Source organism: Glycine max, chromosome 2 (assembly GCF_000004515.6).
Source record: "Glycine max cultivar Williams 82 chromosome 2, Glycine_max_v4.0, whole genome shotgun sequence".
Taxonomy (NCBI): Eukaryota; Viridiplantae; Streptophyta; class Magnoliopsida; order Fabales; family Fabaceae; genus Glycine; species Glycine max.
The window spans coordinates 8,541,464-8,564,561 of record NC_016089.4 but is presented as its reverse complement, the minus strand read 5'-3'; the positions used below and the strand labels follow the sequence as shown (position 1 = coordinate 8,564,561).

General features: G+C 31.7%; 2 protein-coding genes across 2 annotated transcripts; one reads left to right on the top strand and one right to left on the bottom strand.

Moving 5' to 3' along the window:
• Nucleotides 1-6,676: 6,676 nt before the first annotated feature.
• Nucleotides 6,677-8,767, top strand: LOC100791762 (histone-lysine N-methyltransferase ATXR6). Its single transcript, XM_003518616.5, has 6 exons — nt 6,677-6,982; nt 7,144-7,218; nt 7,298-7,527; nt 7,682-7,782; nt 7,961-8,173; nt 8,421-8,767. The coding sequence occupies exons 1-6, from the start codon at nt 6,757-6,759 to the stop codon at nt 8,578-8,580; spliced, it is 1,005 nt and encodes a 334-aa protein (XP_003518664.1). The 5' UTR covers nt 6,677-6,756; the 3' UTR covers nt 8,581-8,767.
• A 1,174-nt stretch (nt 8,768-9,941) lies between these two features.
• LOC100794754 (probable sulfate transporter 4.2) lies at nt 9,942-18,275 on the bottom strand. The gene is made up of 17 exons (XM_003519979.5): nt 17,853-18,275; nt 17,708-17,756; nt 17,047-17,248; nt 16,509-16,677; nt 15,301-15,366; nt 15,108-15,215; nt 14,459-14,566; nt 14,306-14,371; nt 14,028-14,088; nt 13,717-13,844; nt 13,181-13,222; nt 12,577-12,693; nt 12,203-12,254; nt 11,202-11,340; nt 11,037-11,125; nt 10,507-10,583; nt 9,942-10,402 (listed from the first exon to the last, which is right to left on the bottom strand). Exons 1-17 carry the CDS (start codon nt 18,159-18,161, stop codon nt 10,076-10,078), a joined length of 2,109 nt encoding a protein of 702 aa, XP_003520027.1. The 5' UTR covers nt 18,162-18,275; the 3' UTR covers nt 9,942-10,075.
• Between the last annotated feature and the right edge of the window lie 4,823 nt (nt 18,276-23,098).

Here is a 23,098-nt window from a genome sequence, read left to right as displayed (position 1 = left end):
AATGTTTGTTGCTTGAACTTTTGTACGCGCGATGCTAGTGAAAAACTGGGGCATAGTAGAACTAGAATAGTCCTCAAGAGTCACCCTTGGTGGTTGATCTTCTTCCATTACAGTTGGTCTAGAGGCACCAACTTCAGCTTCTCTCAATTCAATGGGAAATGAAGAAAAAGATTCAAATGAAGGAATCCTCTCGTCACTGAGGTCAGTTGTTTTATTTTCTAGCTCTTTTCTTTTCTTTGCTACGTTGTTTCTTCTACAAGTAGCCTTAATCTCCAAATCCAATGGAGCTAGGTCCCCTGCTGGAGTTTTATCTCGCATACAAGAAGCAAGCTACTACAAAGTAGTTAACCAGGACAAGAGATTAAATTAAATAAAAAAGAAATAACAATGCAAAAACAAATCAATGAATAAAGAATAATTGCTTCCAAACTGTGACATGCACATTAAGTAAAAAGAAATTTCATGGCAACGGCACCAAAAACTTGTTCAAACTCATTGGCAAGTGTACCAATTCGTTCAAGTAGTAATTAAAACGATAAGACCGAGTATCGTATCCACAAGGAATTTCTTGAACTTCAATGACACATATTTAGTTTGTAACAACTTATAATTGGAGTAAGGTGAAATTCAGCAAATCATTCATGTCATAAAGTAAACTATAACAGTTTTTCTAACTTAAGAATGAATATTAGAAATAAACGTTGAGTTAAATGAACGAAACAAATACCAAGTTGAATATGTCGGGCAGCAATCTACTGAACTCTCTCTTAACGTGATTATAAAAGTTTTTCTCTATTTAATATTATCCTAATGTTACATGCACCGAGAAATTTACTCTAACTGCGATTCCTTAGACAAAAGAGCCTAACCCTCCTAGTTTCATTCTTGATCCCTCAACAAATTCAGCCTAAGCGGGCCACATTACGGATTAGATGCAAACTGTACTAAATTACTTCACACTATTCCTAGAAATGAAGAAATTTAGCTGCTCTACCAAGTTCTAAGGACTATAAGCATTTTCCAAAACTTACATCCTAACAAAATATATAAATGAATGATCAAGCCACAAATATGAAAATAACCACAGATAGAAGCAAAGAACACTAGCAGTAATATTAAATAGATAGTTAGAGTTTTTACATCAAGAGTGCTTAGTGGAAAAACTCCCCAACAATTGAGTGTTTAGCCCTCCATTAGCATGGAGAGCTCAAATACAATGGCTAACACAAGGTAGAAATGGAATGGTGAAGCAAAAATAGGAAGAAAGCAGCTTGCTTGTCTTCCTTCGGCCTTGGTGCTCTGTTTTTCATTCCTCACATTGCATGTGTCGTTTTATTTCCCCCTATCTTCCAGCTTTAAAGACTTTTGAGCTTCTTAATTTACGAAGGCTCGCTTAGCGAGTAATGTCTCGTTGAGCGAGAGTTAGTGAATAGGCGTTGAGCAAACGTGGACACGCTAAGCACGAGAAGCAACAAAAGATTACTACAAGATAATTTTTTTTGTCTATCTTAAACATTGAGTGTATGATAATTAAGTTCATGATGAGTTGAAAAAATATGCAAAAATATTTTATTTTTATACAGATCTCTTGTATGTGATAAGATTATTATTGTTATACGAAAGTGAATAACCAATGAATGATGGGGGTTTTGAACATGTGGATGGCAGCTGAGGGTAACATACATGGGAGAAAAGACGTTTGTGGTGAGCTTGACATGTAGCAAAAGGACAGACACAATGGTAAAACTGTGTGAGTTGTTAGGCCAACTTTAATGGAAAAAGCTTTTCCATATTGATGCTAATTAAGGTGGTTAGATTTCACGGAAGAAATTATTTTTTCCGAAGTGGTGAATCAAGATTTGAATTTGTTAAAGATTAAAAAAAAGTTTTCCATTTTATGCTTAGGATCAGTGAAAGATATCCTTTGTGAAAACAAATAAATAATAAAAGTGGTCCCATTATCCTGAAATTCCGAACAACAACCATGTTCCATAATGATTTGTGGAATTAGGACTCTTAATTTGCTGCATGTTTTGTTTCATTGTATATGTTTCATTGTATATGGACTGGTCATTCTATATGTGCAAGTGCAACTTGTGCCAAATGTAAATAATCTATTTCTCATTTGGCTAGTAAGAAAACATATTCAGCATGTTTCTTACATCTCCCACGAGCCAAATTCAATTTCTTGGTATTTAGCTTGGTTTTTATTTTCATTTCTACTTGACAAAATAAATAATTATAAAATTACATTTATTTTTATTAAACATGGTAAGAACAAAAAATATATTGCTTTGTTTCCTAGCTTATAGTAATACGAATTGAAGGGGACAAAATACAACTTTAGATTAATATTTCTCTACCTTTGCCTTGCAACATTCTTTAAACTTTTGATAGACTTTGATATTCATGCAGATTTTATAATTTGTTCCTAAGAAGCCAATTTTATATGTTCCTTTGGGTAATGTAATGTGTCTTGTTAAATACTGAAATGCAGACTATTAATTCATTTGTGTTTTTATTTTCATAAATTACACAAGTAACCACTCAGAGTGGATATTAAATGGGAAAAATAGATAAAAACTAAGATTCTAATCTTTCATTTTAATCCATTCCTCGATCGTCTAGAAAATTCAATCTTTAATGCTCTCGAGTATGAGAGTATCCATCATAAGAATTTTATTTTCAATCTTTAAAAGTCTCAATCCAGTAAAAAATACTAATGCTTTGGGAAATTTTGTATAAATGTTGTCTATGCTTAATAGTTCTATTATTATTATTATTATTATTATTATTATTATTATTATTATTATTATTATTATTATTATTATTTCAGCATTTATGAAACTTGTGATGTGAAATGAATGACGATAAAAATATATGAAATTGAAATAACATATAATTATGAATAGAAATTAATTTTTTTTTATAAAAAAAAATATTTTAAAAGGATTCTCGGGAAAACTGTCTTAGAAAGTCTACATTCTGAGATGGTTTTTCCAAAAATCATCTAAAAACCCTCAATTTTTTTTTAAAAAAAATTTAAGGTGATTCTCTGAAAAATCATTTTAAAAAACTATCATTCTAAGATGATTTTAACTTGAAAATCGTCTTAGAAAAATATTACTTTTCTAAGACAGGTTTCTAAAAATCATCGCGGAAAGTCTTATCCCATTATTTAAAAAAAAAAATTGTTATACTATTCGGATCATTTTTTTTTTCCTTTTCCCCGTACGATCAGTCTCTTGAAGTAAATTCAAGTATTTTTCTATTTCCAGCGGTAGAATAAATTACTATTGCACAAGTTCAAAATGAACTATAGTGATAAAAAAAAAAAAGAGTTTAAAATGAACCAGAATACATACGCAACAAGTAGTGTCGTCTCGGACATATGACTAAGGTGATCGACAACCCAGAGCCTCCATTCTGAGGGGTCTCACAACTTTTAAAAAATATGAAAAAAAATTATTAATTTCATTTTGGTGAACTTTTTAATATAAGAATTTTGTGTATTATTTTTTTATGGTTGAATTTATTAATTCATGAAAATTTTTTGTCGATGAATTATTAATAAAATATATTTCCATTGTTTAGGGGTCTTTTTTTAATTTTTGCTCTTACCCCAAAAATGATTGAGACCGCATTGGTAATCAGTTTCGGCTCTTTGTACACTTCTAAATTTTTGTGTTATTTGATATTAGTTCCGATATCACATATTAGACGACAATGTGAATAATACAAATCATTAATGAAACTAGATAAGTCAATAGTGTATTGTCCTTTTGCAACAATTATTGAGCTTTTTTTTTGTGTGACAGTGAATTAAATACAATATATCCTAACATTTTTTATGCTGTTTATTATATCTGTATAATAAAACAAGTTATACTTTGTTAATTTATTGAATATTTAAAATTTTTGAAAAAATTAGTTGAAGCTATGCAGGTACTGCAAAAATTAATTGTGATAACTTTTACCTTGTCTTGGTGACTCTTACTACTTGTAGTGATATGCTCCGAAATGATAAAGTGATTTTTTAAAAGCATTTTCAAGGAAACTTGAGTGTTGTACTATTCTAGAGGCTAAGCTTTGGACTATTCTGTTTAGTATAAATATGGTCTCTGATTTAAATTATAGAGCAATTATTGTTGAAACTAATTCTAGTGAAACTATCAAGCTTGTGGAGAATCTCCGATAAGGATGTATGTTTACTTCTTATAGATCTTGCCTACAAAACTAAGAGTTTATTTCGTGTTTCATTATCCATATAATGTGCTAGACAAAAATATGACACACTGTTTTGTCAAATATGATTTAACCATTGATAGAAATATATAATAGCTTACTTGATTTTGGTGTAACTTTCATGAGGATAGATATAAATGTTGAACCTTCTATTTTGAGTAATATATAATTTTGTCTTAGGTCTTATTGTCTAAGCAATTCATAAAATAAAAAACATAATAATTTTTTCAAATGATTATTGCACTTTACCAGTGTTGTGATTGGCTTCCACCTACCACTTTATTTTCCTTATTCATGAGTCTGGGAAATTTGTTTGAAGCTAGTTTCCTCCTATTTATTTGGGCTATTATATCATGCACTCTAATTATTGCATCCTACGTCTTTCATTGCATTGTAAAATGGGCTTTCAGAATGTAAATTTATATTCCAAAATGGTGATATTCAATGCAACAGTGACTACATGTTGGGCCAACAACACACTTCCAATCCAGTGGGACTAAATTACGTTACGTTAGATACTTGGTTGGGCCTCTTATTTGAGTGCTTGCTATGTGGGCATTAATGTTGCAGTTTTCATTGGATTTTTAATTGAATATGTATATCTGTGAAGTAGCCATAAAACAACTACTCTAAAAGGAAAAAAGATGTAAAATGTTGAAGCAAAGTCTCAATGACTTCATTTTTGTAACTCAAAAGATGGACTCGGCATCCTGTCTGGCCCTTTGTTTCCTTGTCTTTCTCCAATGACCTCTTCTGACTCCTTTCTTTGTCTTTTTCTCTATTGAGTCTTGATTGTTTAAAGATTATATTGGTCGAACATGAAGACAGTTTACCCTTTGGGTTTGTAAATGCCATGCTATTGGAATCATACGAACGGAGTTTGACTAATCAAAAGTATAGATTATCGATAAAATGATGGTTGATTGGAATGGAATTAAAGAATTTTGACAACTAGAGAATGATAAGTTCTATCGAGGTGTTTCATGATAAATAACATTTTATGCATGCTTGTTATTTATTGGTGGCATCTTCAACTTTTATGCATCTAGGTACTAGGTATTAGGTATTTATTGTTTATAATAACTTTCTCCGAGTCCTAACGCTAAATTTGGCCCAGTTCTGAAGTAGAAGTTAATCAACTTTCAAGTGCCTGTAGTTATTTCTTAACAGCTACAAAGAAACAAAAAATTAAGAACATTAAGTGATTTATTAACCAAGAAACTCTAAAACATTGAAATTAATTATTGGTACTTGAGAGTGGATAGTTTATAAGCCTTGATTGCCTCTGTTTTCTTATTTAGGTCACTGGCCACGCATATAATTTGATATTTAGAATTGAGATCTAACTAGGATGACTAGATTTTCAATTGTTGTAGCAACTTTCACACGTAGAGGGACAACAAATTGGATTGACCAAATGGTCGTGCATAGCAGCGTTAGGAGTTAAGACACTAGTATAGCACAAAAGAAAGGTGGGGAATACACCTGCAGATACTATTATTTCTTATACAAATCTGGCAAAATCCACCATGTTATCTGGTAATTAGGGTTTTAACCACATCACCTGTCATTCAAACTTTGGCTAGATGCTAAGCAATTATCTACCACGAAGGACAATGATACTTTGGTAAATACGAATATATGCATGGACAACAATTACAACACATCATTTGAAATCACTAACTTTATTCTTTGTAAGGGAAGGCAGGGAGTTTGAGGGAGAAAATTCTGGGTGCATAAGGTAAGAGGCATAGAAAGAAGAGACTTTTACCAAAAAGTACAATTTTTGTTCAGTATTTTGATAGGTGAGTCTATTTTAAATTATAAAAAAATGGGATAACATCTATTATGACTCTTTATTTTTTTAATTAAAATCATAAAATATTGTATGACTTCAGTTTAATTTTTTTATATATATATGACTTCAAAGTAGTAAGTTATTTTTTAAAAAGTTTTTTGTTTTACGATATTTTATTTATTTGTATTTTTTTCTTTTGATTTCAATTTTTTAAAATTTTAAATAATTTTATTTATTTAATTATTAAATAAATATTTTTAATTTTACATATTATTATTTTTATTTAATATCTTTATATATTTTTTATATAGTTTTATTTAAAATATTTTATATAATTTTTTAATAATGTTTTATTTGATATATTTTGTATATTTAAATTTAGATAATTTTTTAATGTTTTTTTGAATTTAATTTGTTTTGTAAATGAAAGAAATAATATAAAATACTTAAATTTTATAAAACTAAAATTTTAAAACAAAATGGCTTACGGATCGAAATTTAGTTATTTTTAATAATGTTCTTGGGTTGGGCTCTAGCCTATATAGGTCTTGTCTTTTTCCATCTAGTGACCCAAAATTATAAAAAATAAAAATAAAATGGCGCTGGCGCGAGCGTGGCGCGAATCGAAATTATGGCGCGAAAGAGCTTCTTCTTCTTCCTCTTTATATTTCAAAGATTCTCACATTACACACATTTCTGCATCTGCAGCATCCATGGCTTCTTCATTGGGTCGAAGAAGAACCCACGCTCCCAAAGCATCCTCCACCCTTAACGACGACGTTTCCTGCGAGGAATGCGGCGGTGGCCACTCCCCTTCCAAGCTTATTCTCTGCGACAAATGCGACCGTGGCTACCACCTCTTCTGCCTCCGTCCAATTCTTCCCTCTGTTCCCAAAGGCTCTTGGTTCTGCCCCTCTTGCTCCAATCACAAACCCAAGTGTATGTATTGCATGCATCACTTTCATTTCCATTCAGATCCCAAATCGATCAAACTAGTGTGTACTTAATATTCATGAGCTAGATTTTAGGGTTTAATTAGATCTCAATAGGGTTTTCTTTACATTCTATCAATTAACCTCCGGTGCTTTTGAAAATTGCAGCTTTCCCCCTTGTCCAGACCAAAATCATCGACTTCTTTCGAATCCAACGCTCCCCTGAGGCATTATCAAATCAAGGTAAGGCAAAACCATTTTCAAATTTATTATTGTTATTTGGATTAAAGGTTGAAACTTGAATCTGGTGTGTGGTTTTTAGACACGCGGAGGAAGCGAAAGCGGGGTGGGGGCTTGGTGGTATCGAAGAAGAAGAGGAAGCTGTTGGCGTTCGTGCCGAGTGAGGATCCCAATAGAAGATTGGAACAGATGGCGTCGCTGGCGACGGCGTTGACCACAACTAAAACGGAGTTCAGCAATCAGCTTACTTACATGCTTGGGATGGCACCAAGGTCCGCTAATCGTCCTGCTCTTGAGCGCGGTGGAATGCAGGTGGTACCTAATTATTAACCCTAATTTTTCTTCCTGATATGTAATGCTATTGGTTCATAAGCTTTTTGATTTACACGTTGATTGATCGATTTCCTGATCTTTTTTATGCATTTAAATTGGCTATTTACAAGTGTTTGTTTATCTTTTGACCCAGGTTTTGTCAAAAGAAGACACCGAGACCTTAAACCTGTGCAAGCGTATGATGGAAAGAGGAGAATGGCCACCACTCATGGTTGTTTTTGATCCTCTAGAAGGGTATGTATATTCAGCGTAAACTGGCATTGTCTTTCTCCTCAATATGCAGCTCATACATAGTAGTAGTATTACTCACTATAGCTCAACAACTGACACATAATATGCTCTGCCACCAAATAAATAAGCATTCAACAGCAATCCCAATTTTGACATCACAAATAAATTTCTCTTTTTGCAGCTTCACTGTAGAAGCAGATAGATCCATCAAAGATTTAACCATAATAACAGAATATGTTGGAGATGTAGACTTTTTAAAAAATAGGGAAAATGACGATGGAGATAGCATAATGACACTTCTCTCAGCTTCTGATCCTTCGCGGACGCTTGTCATCTGTCCAGACAAACGAAGCAACATAGCTCGATTCATTAATGGCATCAATAATCACACGCCGTAAGTTTCTCATTCTCAGGTTTTGTTCTCTGCTACCTTGAGTTATTTTTGAAAGATGCAAGTCTGAAATTAAAGATGGGCTAATTATAATTCAGAAAGAGTGTGCATATTGTTGACATTGCTATTGGCACAAATAAACTATCTAAACTGAAGGATTTCTGTCTGTTAAATGATTTTATTCTCGGTTGAAGTAATGTGATTGTTTGATGGAAACAACTATTGATGAAGGCTCTTGCCTCTGGTGTAGGGAAGGGAAAAAGAAGCAGAACTTAAAATGCGTGAGGTTTGATGTTGGAGGTGAATGCCGGGTTCTTTTAATTGCCAATAGAGATATTACAAAGGGGGAAAGGTTATACTACGACTACAACGGAGATGAACATGAATATCCTACTGAACATTTTGTCTGATTGCGTTCAAATATCAATTATAAGCAAATCACCCTAACAGGGAGGGCTTGTAAGCTCATTGTAAGCTCGTGATTTTTTCATTTCTAAGTTGATTTGGTCACCCACCTTAAAATGGTTGCCTTGTCACTACCCCACATGTTGGATACACAATATATTTCACAGTAGACTTGTGGTTTATATTGTTCAATTATTTTTTTAATTCTTTATTGATTCATTTTATTGTATATTGAATAACCATTGACCAAATGCATATTTTTAGCAAAAGTTGATATATCTTCCATAATAATAAAAAAAAAACCTAAATAGATGAGGAAAAAGATAGTAAAAGAAAAGTTAAAAAATGCATTGGGTATTGTTACTGAATAAATTATTTGGTACTTCCCTTGTTATCATGAGTGTTTCAAGTAAGAGAAGTTGGATAAACATAAGCACATAAAATAAAAATATCATCCATGTGTAATCTTTGTAGATTTTGGAATATGTATGCCTACAAGGGTGCCAAAGAATTTTATGTTGCTTTTTATGACATTAATGGACTTAATGGTTCAATGAGATGATTTAAGTTGAATTGAAATATCATTGAATAGGTCAGAAAACCTTTTATTTTGGCAAAATGTCCTATTTAATTTTTTATTTTATTTTATTTTGTTCATTTTGTTTCTTTATTTTTTTAAAAATGATTAAAATGATCTTTTTGTTGGTGCAAACTTAAAAGTGCACCCATTGCAACAAATTTAGATATGTATCGGCAGTCATGTGGGTGAGTGGCTTTGGTTGACGAACTCTAATATTTGAGGAATTCCTTGTAGATGTGCGGGAGAGTAAGGATATTTGAGGTTTTGTTGAGTTTTTTCACCATTTTGAAATCATTCATTCTTGTTTTTTGATTGTAGGTGTGATTGTATTTTGAAGTTTAAGATTTTTGTTGTGTTGTTGAGTTGGAGACGAAGATGGCCAAAGATGAGGGGGGAGGAAGGGAGAAGAGGAGGAAAATGAAGGAAGAAAAAATTATAATGTGATAATTTTTAATCATCACTATTTTAGTGTTATTAATGGTATTAAATTTGCATTGACAGAATAATCATTTTGATCCTTTTTTAAAACATAAAAGACCAAAATAAATTTTAAAAGATAAATTATCAAAATAAATTAAAAAATAAGATAAATAATCAAATAAGTCATTTGACCTTTGATTTTTCTTTCTTTTGTTAAGAGGTCATAAACTAATCTCTTCTAAGAAGAGCAAATCAATCCCGTAAGTAGCTTTGTAATTAACTTAAAACATAACAAGACTTTCATATTAGGTATACACAGCTGATAGACGATTTACATAATAAAACCATTCTTAAAAAATCATTTAATTTTACAACAACCGGCCAATCAAATATTACACAAATTATTTTTTAACATTGTCTTGATTACACACGGTTTAACTTTAACCTATTCATTATTTGAAAGAATGGCTAAATACATTTTTTACTATACAAACTAGACTTCAATGATCTTTAGACAACAATGGCTCCAATTGGGAATCTCTCTCCTTGGGGAGTGGTGGCCTGCCATTACCAGACTCCAAGTCGGTAATTGAAAGCTTCTCCCCTCTCTCTTTTGATAATCGGGCAAACAAACTTGGTTTGTCTTCTAATGAAGAGAATGGTGCTTGTGGACTGTTAGATCCCCCTTTCAAGCTTTGAACATGTTGCAAGCAAACTTGAACAGCATCATGTACTCTCACAAAGTACCATTCTTTGCCTATCAACTCCACCAGACCGGATCTAGACAAGGTAAGCAGAACTTCTGGACTTGGATTGGATATTGCAATCTGCAAGAAGAATAAGCTCAAGTTGGTTGGTGGAGACATTGCAAACCTGTGGCGATTATTTCAAGAATTCTAACAGTAGTTGAAACTTTGGTATCTTATTCTACCTGAATGTCCCGTAATTTGTACTCCTGATACAAGTCTTTCAAAGCCTGAACAGCACTAGAATCTATGTAGGTCACAGCTGCAGTCATCACAAGTCATAACCACATGATTAGAAGAAAGTAGAATTATCATCATTATCCCTTTCATAGTTTAGCTATAAACAAACTGTAGTGGAAAACAACATTCACAAATTTCAGTGCAATATGATTTATGTAATTCAGCATGAGGTAACTTAAAAGTAATGAAAATGATCAACACCTGCTGAAAATATCTCACACAGCGTCCACCCGATCCAGTTAGACACAGTTAACCACCATTAGACATTAGACATTTCAATAATCTCAAGACATCATGAATCACTTATTAGTCATATTAACCATTAGTGCCACTAGTACACATCGATAATTATATATTCACATTCATTTACTCTTAAAATTAAATTTCAACATGCTAACGAAATGTTAGCTTAAATAGTTAAACACGTGAACAATATAGTATATGCCTCTTTGTGCACAGGACACACAAGACTTACGTGCCATCTCTAGAATCACAAAATAAATTCTTTCAACCTCAGGTCCATGTCTTTTAGAACAATCAACATCAACTTCGTATTCACGCAACCTGATAAGAGAACTCTAAATGAATTAAGGCAGGCTCTTGATTGGAAAAATGTCAATTACAACTCATTTCTCATTACCTGTCCTTTATGTAACTTGTGTTTGCAAAATAAATTGGAGCATCAACACGAACGATTACAATTCCATTATATGTATATGCTTCAGGGTACTGTTTAACATTCCTATAAACAGTTGTCCCTGGCAAACGACCCAAAACAGCTGCAGTGCAAATCAGACCAAACAATAATGTCAGCATACTTACGTATCTTACACTATTTACACACAGAGACATTCCAGTGTAGAAAAATAGAAAATGACTGAACTAAGTATTAGATGCAAGATTGCATTAGTTATATTGAAGTCGAAAGGTATACAATTTATATCTTGAAAAACTATAGCCATGCACAGATATTTATTTAAAAATCAGATTTCAAATTACTTCAGGAACTCTGTACATTGAAATACACTCCTTATAGCATTTGATTAAAATATTAGCCACTGAATTAACATAACAACTAATTCAAGCACATTACCAAAAGTAGATGCCTTAATTCAGGATTAATCCATAGCAACCTAAAACATGGTCCTGTCATATTTTCTAATTTATTTTTCTGTCTTGAGCAGTTAACATTCCTTCATTTGTTGTAGATTATTGCAATCTTCCGATACTGATGCTGATGATTCTAGTGTGATTTCTTTCAGGCAGACTGATAATCTGGTAGACTTTAATACTCCATATGCACATGTATTGAATCATAAAGGTTTCTTTCATTCATAAAGGGTTCCGCAATTTTGTTGTTCATCAGAAAAATTTTCTTTCCAAAGTTTATAAATGTATTATGTTCTTATTCATGTATCCAGATACATAAATACCCAATACTAGTCTCTTATCGTTTTTAGGTTCAAGGTACTCATTTGAAAGAAAGTATTTTTTAATTAACAATATATGAGTGATAAGACCATGATTCTTCAATATTAATGCAAGATAGTATCTATAATTTGATTCAATTCTATATACATGATACACATGTGGAACGAACAAGAGCATACATAACTTCTGAACCTAGACAAATCAACTTACCAATATGTGGATTTGCTGACTCATGAATGACAAAAGCAAGTGAAACCCCAACCTACAATTTCAAAAACCTTATAAAATGAAAAAGTGATTACTTAGCATATGGAAATGCCACAACTTTTGCATGTCCAACACAAGAAAATCATTTTATATTAGTTATAGTTGAATGAATCCAATATCTGATGAAATGATTTTATAGCCATTTCTTCTTTGAATGAAAACAAGACAATGAAGCACCGAAGTTTTAGCCAGCAAACATGGTTTCACAATGAATATGCACAACCAGATAAAGATTTCAGCTTCACTAAGTTTATGCATCAAAATATGAACAACTTATGATGCACCCTTACTAACAAAAAAAATCACCTTGTACTCACCCCAACAAGGACGCCAATCTCAATACCAAGGAACAATGTTGTAGTGCTAGTAATGGTCCAAAGAAGAAAATCTTTCTTATCTACACGCCACAAAAAAATGGCCTCATCATAATCTACCTGAAAAATCATGCGAGAATTAAGAATGAATGCTTAGTTGACAAACAAGATAACCATCCAAAATGATAAAGCAGCTAAACAGAAATTTTCTACAATGGACCATTGCTTGAATTAATAAATTATAAAATTAATTGGGTTAGACATTAAGATATTTGATATATAATTATTAATGAAACACAAAGTTCTACCAATAATAATAGAATAATATGAATTAACACTAACTAAATCAAAACATATATACAGTGGATTAGATTTCAATATGAAAGTAACCAAATGTATGTCATCAAAATCAAAGACTGTCTATCTCTTAACAAACTGAACAAGGATAGAGACAAACTTATTTTAACATTATATTTTCCATTTTCTACTGCACAAAACTAGTAATGCTACCTCTTCCTCTCTTTTCTATATTGAATAAAATTATCATTTCTAACTACATGGATGTTGAACAAGAAATTAACCCTTCTTTGTAGAGGGGAATTCTTACCAGACCTATCACAGCAGAGATCACAATGGCAGCAAGGGTGCACTGGATTGTTGTAGCCAAAAAATTCATAATCAGCATTCCAGAAAAGAAAATGCATCTCTTACAGTTTGAGTTATAGACAGAAATAAAGTAAACAACATTTAAAAAACGACAGAAAAAAAGGTAAAAAAAAATCCCTTTTTTTAAAATTTTTCAATTAAAATATATGCTTTAAAAAATTGTAGTAATTATGTATGTTTAAAACCAAAAAGAAAAATGCCAAAAAAAGCTCTTCTAGTGCTTTTCTCATGAGCAAAAAAATACTAAACATAAGCCATATCCTTGCATCAACTTTTTTAAAAACTTAAGCAAATGGAACCAAAATTTAAATTATTTTGTAAGTCTTAATGCCAAATCCATTTCATTCTTGATGTCATGGATTGAATACCAGCAGAAGTCATTTGTAAAATGTCCCAGATGGAAGTAGAACTTCCATTGAATACAAGGAAAAGCATTTCCAAACATGGCCTATGACCTATAAAGACTTGAAAACAAACCTGAGGTATGTACTCAAATAATGGTGTTAGAAACAAAAGTGCACAGGTCATTATAATTCCTAAAACTATCCCAGATACACCAGATTTTGCACCGCTTTCATGATTTACAGCTGACCTTGAAAAGGATCCTGCGTTACTCATTCAAAAGAAAAGAAAAATCTTTTAATATATATATTTTTTTACATTTGAAAAAAGTTTTTTTTCAAGTAAAATCATAATCGTGAAATTAATTGAGGCTTTGGAACCAAAATCTAAGTAGCCAACTACAAAATAATGACTCCTTATCTTTCAGAGTCCAATTGAATATGTACCTGTTGTGGGGTATGCTGAAAAAAATGAACCAAGAACATTGGAAACACCAAGACCGAACAACTGTCCAAAAATATCAGGAAAAATAGTTGTTAGGTTTCTACTTAAAAAAAAAAAAGAAAAAAAAGCTGTCTTTCTTTTTCCCTATAATGACAATCAAACCTTCCAGCCAACTAGCTGTCTAGCTCCCAACTAGATTCTTGCATAAATATTTGGGAGGGGAGTCCAGACATGTCCATAATATGTTGGAGCAGTAAATATATTTCGGAAAGAAATATACCTCTTGATTTGAATCCAACTCGTATCCATTTTTCGCTGCTAATGCCTTGGCAATTCCCACTGATTCCTGTAAGTTGAAAATTAATTTAATTGGAAAAATAATTCCCAAGACACTATTTGTTTAAATTCGAAGAGGAGAAAAAGGAGATCTTACCAGTATAGCCACACCAGTTATGAGAAGAGCAGTTGGAATTAAGGACTGTGCATACTCAAAAGATTTTGGAACAGAAAATTTTGGTAGGCCTTGAGGTATATCACCCACCTAATTAAAAACCAGTATTATTTGTTAATTCTATTATTTCTATCAGCTTCATCAACATTCTAGTGAGTTACTGACCTTAGTCATACATAGTTCTCAACCTCTCATTTACAAAAGAACATTCATATATTACAATAACAAGAGAAGTAAACCAAAAATACTAACATGAGTGTAAGACATTCAAATGAGAGAAGAGATTCCCCAATAATATAAACAAAAACCAAATTAACATGATTACTGTGTATTAAGATTACATTCATAACCAAGAGTGTTTAATTAAGTCAACATGATCAACTACTTTTTTGGTTCATGTTTCTCCTAGAACACAAATGTCAGAAATTCAGAATATCCTTTTTACCAATTTTCTCAAAATTTTATGCATCACAATTATAGGGGTATAAGAACAAAATGTTTTAATAATAATAAATAATAGTTAAATCTAGTTAATGATGGTATCCACATGCAACTTCATTCCCTGTTTATTACTTTGGCAGCTTTACCCAGATTCATATTACAATTACCATGCTACATATTTGATACTCACCAAAGAAATTGATGATGGATGAAATATTTTTGCAAAAACTGTCCCCAGAACTACTGCTGTAAGAGGACCGGCAGCTCTCAAGAATCGCAAGTACTTCCTCGACTTTCCCTGGTTTTATAACATCAATACAATGAGTAGGATGTTGATACCTAAGATAAGTATACTTTGCCAAACACCAGAGATAGATTCATACCAGGTGTTTCATGACAAGTAGTATCGCAAGCATAATGGATCCCATCACAAAGGGGGGCCATGAAAACTATAAAAAGGAAAAAAAATAATCAGTTAAAGAAGGGGTTTGACAAGTGAAAACACCAGAATGACTTTGAAAACAAAAAAACAATAGAAACAATTGAACATATATGGTGATTTTGAAGTATTATTAAATAATAGGTTCATGGCAGGCAGGGGCAGACCTACATATATTTTAGAGGGTGAAGCAGCACCCCCTCACCTTGAGAAAAATATAATTATATATTCAATGTTGTTATCTTTTTGTCCCCTTTGATTTTATAATTTAAACCCACTGATTCCAATTTTTTGTGTGTTGATAAAATTTTCTTTTATTGACTAGTTTCTCTCTTACATTTTGTTCTCTTTTCAACTTGTTAGATACTTTTATGCTTTATTCTACTAGACATTTTATTTCATCTTATGTTTTATTTTTTTATATATAATCATTATTATTAAAAAAATTGCCCCCACTAACCTAGGGTCCTAGATCCACCAATGAATTGGCAGGCTGAAGTTCAAAATGGAATCTTGATACCAAACAACATATGTTCAATTCTAAGTTTTCCAGCAAATAGCTATCTTCTCGGTTGTATGCTGCAACCAAATTCTAGGTTTGACCTTGATGCTAAAGTAACCGCAGATGTTAAGCTTAAGTTATTTTTCCTCTTCTCAATTTTATTTTCGATTATTTAATTTTTTGTACCTTCCCAAACCTAATTTACTGGGAAAGAATTGAACATCCAGTCCATAAAAACCATTATCCTTCCTTGTGCAGACTGGCCCAAGAACCCATCAAACCAAGAATTTCAATTCAGCAGGTACCGTTCAGTTCACCATACCCAAGCAGACGCTAAGTTGTCCCTAAAATCAAATGTTTTTTATTTATAATCTACCATTTTTCACCAACAAAACCTAACTATCATCAAACTGAATCCTAATTTCTTTGGTTTCCTACATGTTTAGTTATCAGTAGCATCTCTATAAGTATATGTACTTATGTAGTAAAGGTTAAAAATTAAAGAGATGCAGCAAAAGGATCAATTCTCTGTGACAGTGATATGACACTGATGCACGACTTAAATTTTCCCATAAAAATTGCTAGATAACCATACCACCTAGCTAAAAAAAATTCCATTGAATAATTCAAATTTCAAATGAAATGCATACCTTATCTGCTCCAGCTATTATACTCTTAACTACTGGAATGATCTTGCTACTCCCATCTATATCATACCCCAAGAAGTATTTTGCTTGAGATAAACCAATGACAATAGCTGAAGCGGTTGTAAAGCCAGATATCACTGAATGGCTAATGAAACGAATAAGCCATCCAAGCCTGAAATGACCAAAAAACAAGTATATGTAGGTTATCCTTAAAATCCCTTTCATAAAAAATTCAGGTTTGATGCTGAGTGCTGAGCCAGCAGAATCATATAACTGCTGCAGGAGTCCAATCTCTCGCCTTGGTATAAAGCACTCATCTTGCAACTTAAGCCATTACAACTATCATGGCATTACTACAACTGATATATCAAAATAATCATGTAATCACTTGTACATGTATAGATGCGCGAATACAGAAGAGAAAGTAGATTATATATTAGCTAGAGTATTAGATTCGTGAAAGAGAAAGAACAGGGACAGAAACTTTCATGCATGGATTCTTAGCCAAGTTAAGAAGGTATATCTATGTTGATGAAAATACCTCAAGAGTCCCATTATGCACTCCATTATCCCAACCATAAGGGACAGTAATATTGCCAGCTCTGTGTATAACTCAGTGGATGAATCAGCTATGTTACCTAGCACATTAGAGACCAAGAGAGAAACCAATGCCACCGGACCTACTGCAAGCTGGCGAGAAGACCCAAATATGGCATATACAAATAGGGGCACAAAACCAGAGTCTTCCTTGCAAAGAGAAATAACATCAATAAGCAGGCATTATACATAATTTCATGACGTAAAACATTGATGACGCATATAAATAACAAGAAAATGTAGAAAAAAAACAATTTGAAACTATGAGAACTGGTGAAAGCAAAAGGATAGAATTCCATTAATATTCAACATATCAAGAACAACACTGTTGCTAAGAAGTTAGAACAACGAGAGATAAGACTTCTAAGAAAAAAATAACTGCTAGAATTTTTCCAGCTCTTACTCAAAAATATTACACCAAACCTTAGTCCTCAAAATTTTTAGCACTGCTGTACGGAAATTTGCTTTTACCAGAAAAATCATATCAGGAAAAAGGACAGAATTATAACACTATATTCTGAAAACAATTAAACACGGAACTGAGCTTAACTACAAAAACACAATCCATAAAATTCATGAAGAGCACGGTAGTTCAGCAATCTTACAGAGTCCATATATCGGTTGAAGTCCAGCCAATTTTGCATAGGACATCGACTGCATCAACAATTAACAGAAAACAAGCATCGATTATCTAAAAACTAAACAAATAACTAGCAATTCATTCAACAGAAAACAAGCATCATCAATTACCTGAGGAACGAGCATGACACCGACGGTGATTCCGGCCATGAGATCGACCTGGAAATACTCGCGCCATTTGTAGATGCGAATCCAGCGGAGGCAAGGGAGGAAGAACTCGATCCACTCCATCCACGTCATTCGCCGGAGCTTCGCCGTCCAGCGCGAGAACGCAGCGTTCGGCGGCGATGACGACGACGTCGTGGCGGTCGGGTGCTGGAGAGGAATGATCCTGACGGGACGCGCTGACGACGGCATGGAGGAGGAGGTAGCGGCGGCGCGGAGGTCTGAGAAACTTGGCGATGCGTAGGTTATCTCCATGCGCACCGCCGGCGCATTATATATATATATATATATGGCGTGAGAGTTAAGAGTTCAGAGCATGCAGTAGCTAGGTGTGGCGCGTCGTTTAAAAATCGTAAAGGGAATGCAATGGTGGTGTTGAATTGACCAGTTAAGGAAAATAGAAAATGGGACCCACGAAGAAATCTACATTTAATAATTAATAAAGGAATATGTTAAGGTAAGTGGAGACGTGTGGGGGAAAACTTCACCCTGTTTTTTTTTTTTTATTATTATTCCTTCATTGAGGTTGCCACTACGACTTTACCACCCATTTTTCGTTTCTCATAAGACATTTTTTTTTTTTTAACCATGCTTGTTATATTTTTTTTTTCTTTTTGTAGGATCTTCAATATATTTACAATCTTAGTCTCGATTTAACTTAAATCATATTTCAAGTTTAATATATACTATTATTAACTGAATTACACTCATCATTTTTTTAAAGTAAATGTCTCTTATGGACACAATTTAATTAATTTCTAATAGTTTTATGACTTGTAGCGATTTTAATTAGATTAAGAAAGATTGTCTCTTTTTGAAACGTATATTATACATATAGCATCAATTCAATTACAAGATAATGATGCACATCACCACATTTACCTAAAATCTGTCTTTAGGTGAAATTTTATAAAATTGATTTTAAATCAGATTAATTTTAAAAAATATTTCTGCCTAAAGTTAATTTTGAGGTAAAGTGATTGATATATTTTTTAAAATATTATAAAAATAAATTATTAGTAAATTAATAGTAAATTTCAATAATAAAATCACTGAAAGACAAACTTTATGTAAATTATAATTGTACACATGCTTGAATTAATTAACATATTTTTTTCTAGTTCAAGTATAATTGTGTTAAATGATAAAGAAAAAGATTAATAAGTCATTCCTTTAAGTGATATTGGATTCAATCTCCAAATAAAATTTTGAATTTAAATCTTTTTGATAAAAAAAAAATATAACTAAGAAGAAAAAATCTTATTAAAAATCATTAATCAAGTTCTCAAACGGATCGATAAAATCAATAAACACTATCAACCAACATCATAATAAAAAAGTGTTAAAGAAAAGGAGTTTTACTACTATATGCTTTTTTTACACAAAAGTACTCATTTTCATACAAACAATAAAACAATTAAAAAATCAAGAAGATCTAAATGAAATTGATTGAGAGTGTGCGTTGTAAATTTTATAATACTGCATTTAATTTTTATCGATAAAAAAATGAAACAAATAAAAACTTAATGTTAGATCAAGTTACACGTGTCACTGTGCTGGCGGCAAGGGTGGGTCCAACTGATTAATTTTTCTTTATTAATTTATTAATAGAATAAAAAGAAACAATGAGGTTTCCAATTATTAATATGCATGTAGTTAGTTTTTTCTCATCATCTCGGATGGATGGTAATATGGAACCGGCCAAAAGCATATGATGTAATGTAAGTACTATATAACATTAAACGTTTGTGGCGGAAATTGCTAACAAAAGTTGTTTGAAAACACGTTTGAATTATTGACATGAACCTAGACTTTTCTTGGGGCAGATTCAAACTTCAAGATTGAAGACCAATATTTTTGTCAAGAAATTTTATATTATAGAAGTATCTTATCTCGTGTATAAGATATTTCTAAATACTTTATGAGAATTAAAAATAATTGATTTAACGAGAAAAAGGGTAAAAAGTTTTACATAGTCATCCAATAACAACTCAACATGTATAGTAAGTTTATTAATTTTTAAAATAATTATCTTAAAATAATTCAAACGATGATTTTAATTGGATGACAATGCAAAATTATTTTACATTATCCGTACATAAATATTAAACTTTAATCTAATTAGTAGTACTACCTTCAATCCTTATATAAAAATAAATAAAATATTTTTCTTAATTATAAAAAATTATACAACATTAATTGTTAATTTTTTTATACTTTTAATTATTATTATTAATCCTATTAATGAGATATTAATTCATTTCTCATACAAGTAAATGTTTAGACTATTAACAATATAACTATGATTATCAAACTATCGAGTTAACTCGCTAACTCTTACGCGTCTATGAGTTCACTTACTCTGTAAGTTGACTCGTGTGTAAACTCTCCTCCCAGTCGACTCTATGTATCTTATCTCGTGTATAAGATATTTCTAAATACTTTATGAGAATTAAAATAATTGATTTAATGAGAAAAAGGGTAAGAAGTTTTACATAGTCATCCAATAACAACTCAACATATATAGTAATTTTGTTAATTTTTAAAATAATTATCTTAAAATAATTCAAACGATTATTTTTAATTGGATGACAATGCAAAATTATTTTACATTATCTGTACATAAGCATTAAACTTTAATCTAATTAGTAGTACTACCTTCAATCCTTATATAAAAATAAATAAAATATTTTTCTTAATTATAAAAAATTATACAACATTAATTGTTAATTTTTTTATACTCTTAATTATTATTATTAATCCTATTAATGAGATATTAATTCATTTCTCATACAAGTAAATGTTTAGACTATTAACAATATAACTATGATTATCAAACTCTCGAGTTAACTCGCTAACTCTTACGCGTCTATGAGTCCACTTACTCTGTGAGTTGACTCGTGTGTAAACTCTCTTCCCAATAGACTCTATGTAGATTCTATAAACTTTAAGTAAATTCGATAGACTCTCGAGTTTACCATCGAGTCAACAAGTTAAAAAAATTATATCAAAATGTAAGTTATTATGGGTTGTGTTTATATCTATTTAGTGTTCAACATATTTTTATTTAGTGTGTTATTCTCGAATAAAAAAATCACATTTAATAACATTAAACCCCTGTTATCTAATAATATCAAACCTTCACTAGGAATAATCTACTACTACTATAACATATGCAAGTTATTATGTAGTAGTGATGAATTACTAAACTTGGTTATTTAAGTATTGTGAAATATATGATTAACTATTTTACTTTATTATATTGTTGAAATGCTTAATTGTTATGTTATTTATAGATATTTTGTTATTATTATTTATATGGAGTAGACTCTTATGAATCTATAAGTTGAGTTCACGAGTCCAGCCTATGTAACTCTTACGAGTCTACATAAACTCTGACTCTCAAGTTTGATAACCTTGAATATAACTCATATTCATTTGAAAAAAATATTTATTGAATGATTAGTAATGTCGTTCAATATAATTATCCCTTAAATTAATTAATTTTATGAGTATTTTTAGAATAAAATTTAAATTTATAACATTATTAATTAAAATTAAATATCAATGATTATGTACTTATAATATAAAAGTTATACATTATTATTCAATCACATATCATATTTTATGTAACTTTTAAGATATTATTGCAATATCTTAAAATACATTCTCATATATAATAAATTTGTTAATTTTAACAATAATTTTATTAAAAGTCATAATAAAAAAATTAATAGTATTAATTTTTTACTATATTAGAACCATTGACCTTTTTAAGGGGAATAGAACCGTTGACCTAGTGACGAGAAGTTTAAGTAATTTGATAGTGCTACTGTTGTACATGTTCCCCCACCCCTTCTCTGTGTGACTACTCTTATGAGTCTTGTCTTGATATTTGATAATGTTACTTACATATTCCCCCAGCCCAGCCATCCTAATACTCTAACCCTCTGTTTGGATGGAGTAATTTAGCAGATGAATTCATTTTTTTTCAAGGAATTTAAAATGATTCATGATAAAATAGCTTGTTTGGATAGAGTATTTGAAATGAGATTTAATTTCTGGTATTTTTATGAATCATTTTGATTCACTAAAATAGTGGAATTTCAAATTCTCTCAAAAAATATAGAATTTGAAATTCTTTTTTCGGAAATGCTCACTCTAACTCAAGTTCGTGCTCGCGACTCTTTTTCGCTCAACATTCAAAACTACGGGTAACCAAAGTTTTTACGGCCGATACCGACATAAGTTGTTTTTCACTGACGTTGGCCGAGGTTTTTTCGGTCAGAATTTTTTTGTATGATGTCAACCAAAGCTATTTTTTGTCGATATCGGCTAAGTTTTTTTTAGATGATGTTGGTTAGGGTTATCTTCTCACTGACATCACTCATGGGAAATTTTTGCTAACGTCGGCCAAGGATTTTTTTGGTTGTTGTCATCCAAGTTTTTTCAGTTGATGTTGACCAATGATTTTTTTTTTTGCCAACATTGACTAGATTTTTTCTATTGACATTGATCATGACTAACTTTTGAGTAAACATTTCTTAGGGTTTTTCAGCTGACGTCAACTAGGTTTTTCCAGCCAACATTAGCCAAAACTATTTTTAGCCAATATCAGTTAAGGTTATTTTTTAGCCGATGTTAGCAAGGGTGTTTTGACTGATGTCAACTAGATTTTCTTAGCCGACGTCAGTTAGAATTTTTTTGCTGACATCAGCCAGAGCTATTTCTTAACCACATTAGCTAGGTTTTTTAGTTGATGTTGGCTAGGCTTTTTTCTGCTAACACCACCTAGGTATTTTTGACCAACATCGGGCATGACTATTTTTAGTCGACATCCACTAAAGTTTTTTCGGTCGACATCGGTCAGAGCTATTTTTTAGCCAACATCAGCCAAGACTATTTTATATCCAATGTTGGGTAAGGATTTTTGTCCGACATTAATCAGGGCTATTTTTTTAACCAACTTCGACTAGGGATTTTTCGGCCAATGTTGGCCAATGATGTTTTTCGGCCGACATCGGGTAGGTTCTATTGGTCGGCATCGACTAAGCTATTTTTTAGCCGATATTGGGTAGATTTTTTTGTCAACGTCTACTAGGATTTTTTAGGCCGACGTTGGATAAAAATAGTCTTGGTCAATGTCGTTCGAAAAGACCCTAGCTGGTGTCGGCCAAAAAAACCCTAGTAAA

What these genes read in the sequence shown, in the direction of transcription:
- LOC100791762 (XM_003518616.5), top strand. Translation starts at nt 6,757, where the DNA reads ATGGCTTCTTCATTGGGTCGAAGAAGAACCCACGCTCCCAAAGCATCC. An exon ending in CTCCAATCACAAACCCAAGT is followed by an intron (nt 6,983 to 7,143) that starts GTATGTATTGCA and finishes TGAAAATTGCAG; the next exon opens with CTTTCCCCCTTGTCCAGACC. An exon ending in TGAGGCATTATCAAATCAAG is followed by an intron (nt 7,219 to 7,297) that starts GTAAGGCAAAAC and finishes TGTGGTTTTTAG; the next exon opens with ACACGCGGAGGAAGCGAAAG.
- LOC100794754 (XM_003519979.5), bottom strand. Translation starts at nt 18,161, where the DNA reads ATGGAGATAACCTACGCATCGCCAAGTTTCTCAGACCTCCGCGCCGCC. An exon ending in ATCCATCATCAATTTCTTTG is followed by an intron (nt 14,567 to 15,107) that starts GTGAGTATCAAA and finishes GTTTTTAATTAG; the next exon opens with GTGGGTGATATACCTCAAGG. An exon ending in TCTCTGCTGTGATAGGTCTG is followed by an intron (nt 12,694 to 13,180) that starts GTAAGAATTCCC and finishes ATGATTTTTCAG; the next exon opens with GTAGATTATGATGAGGCCAT.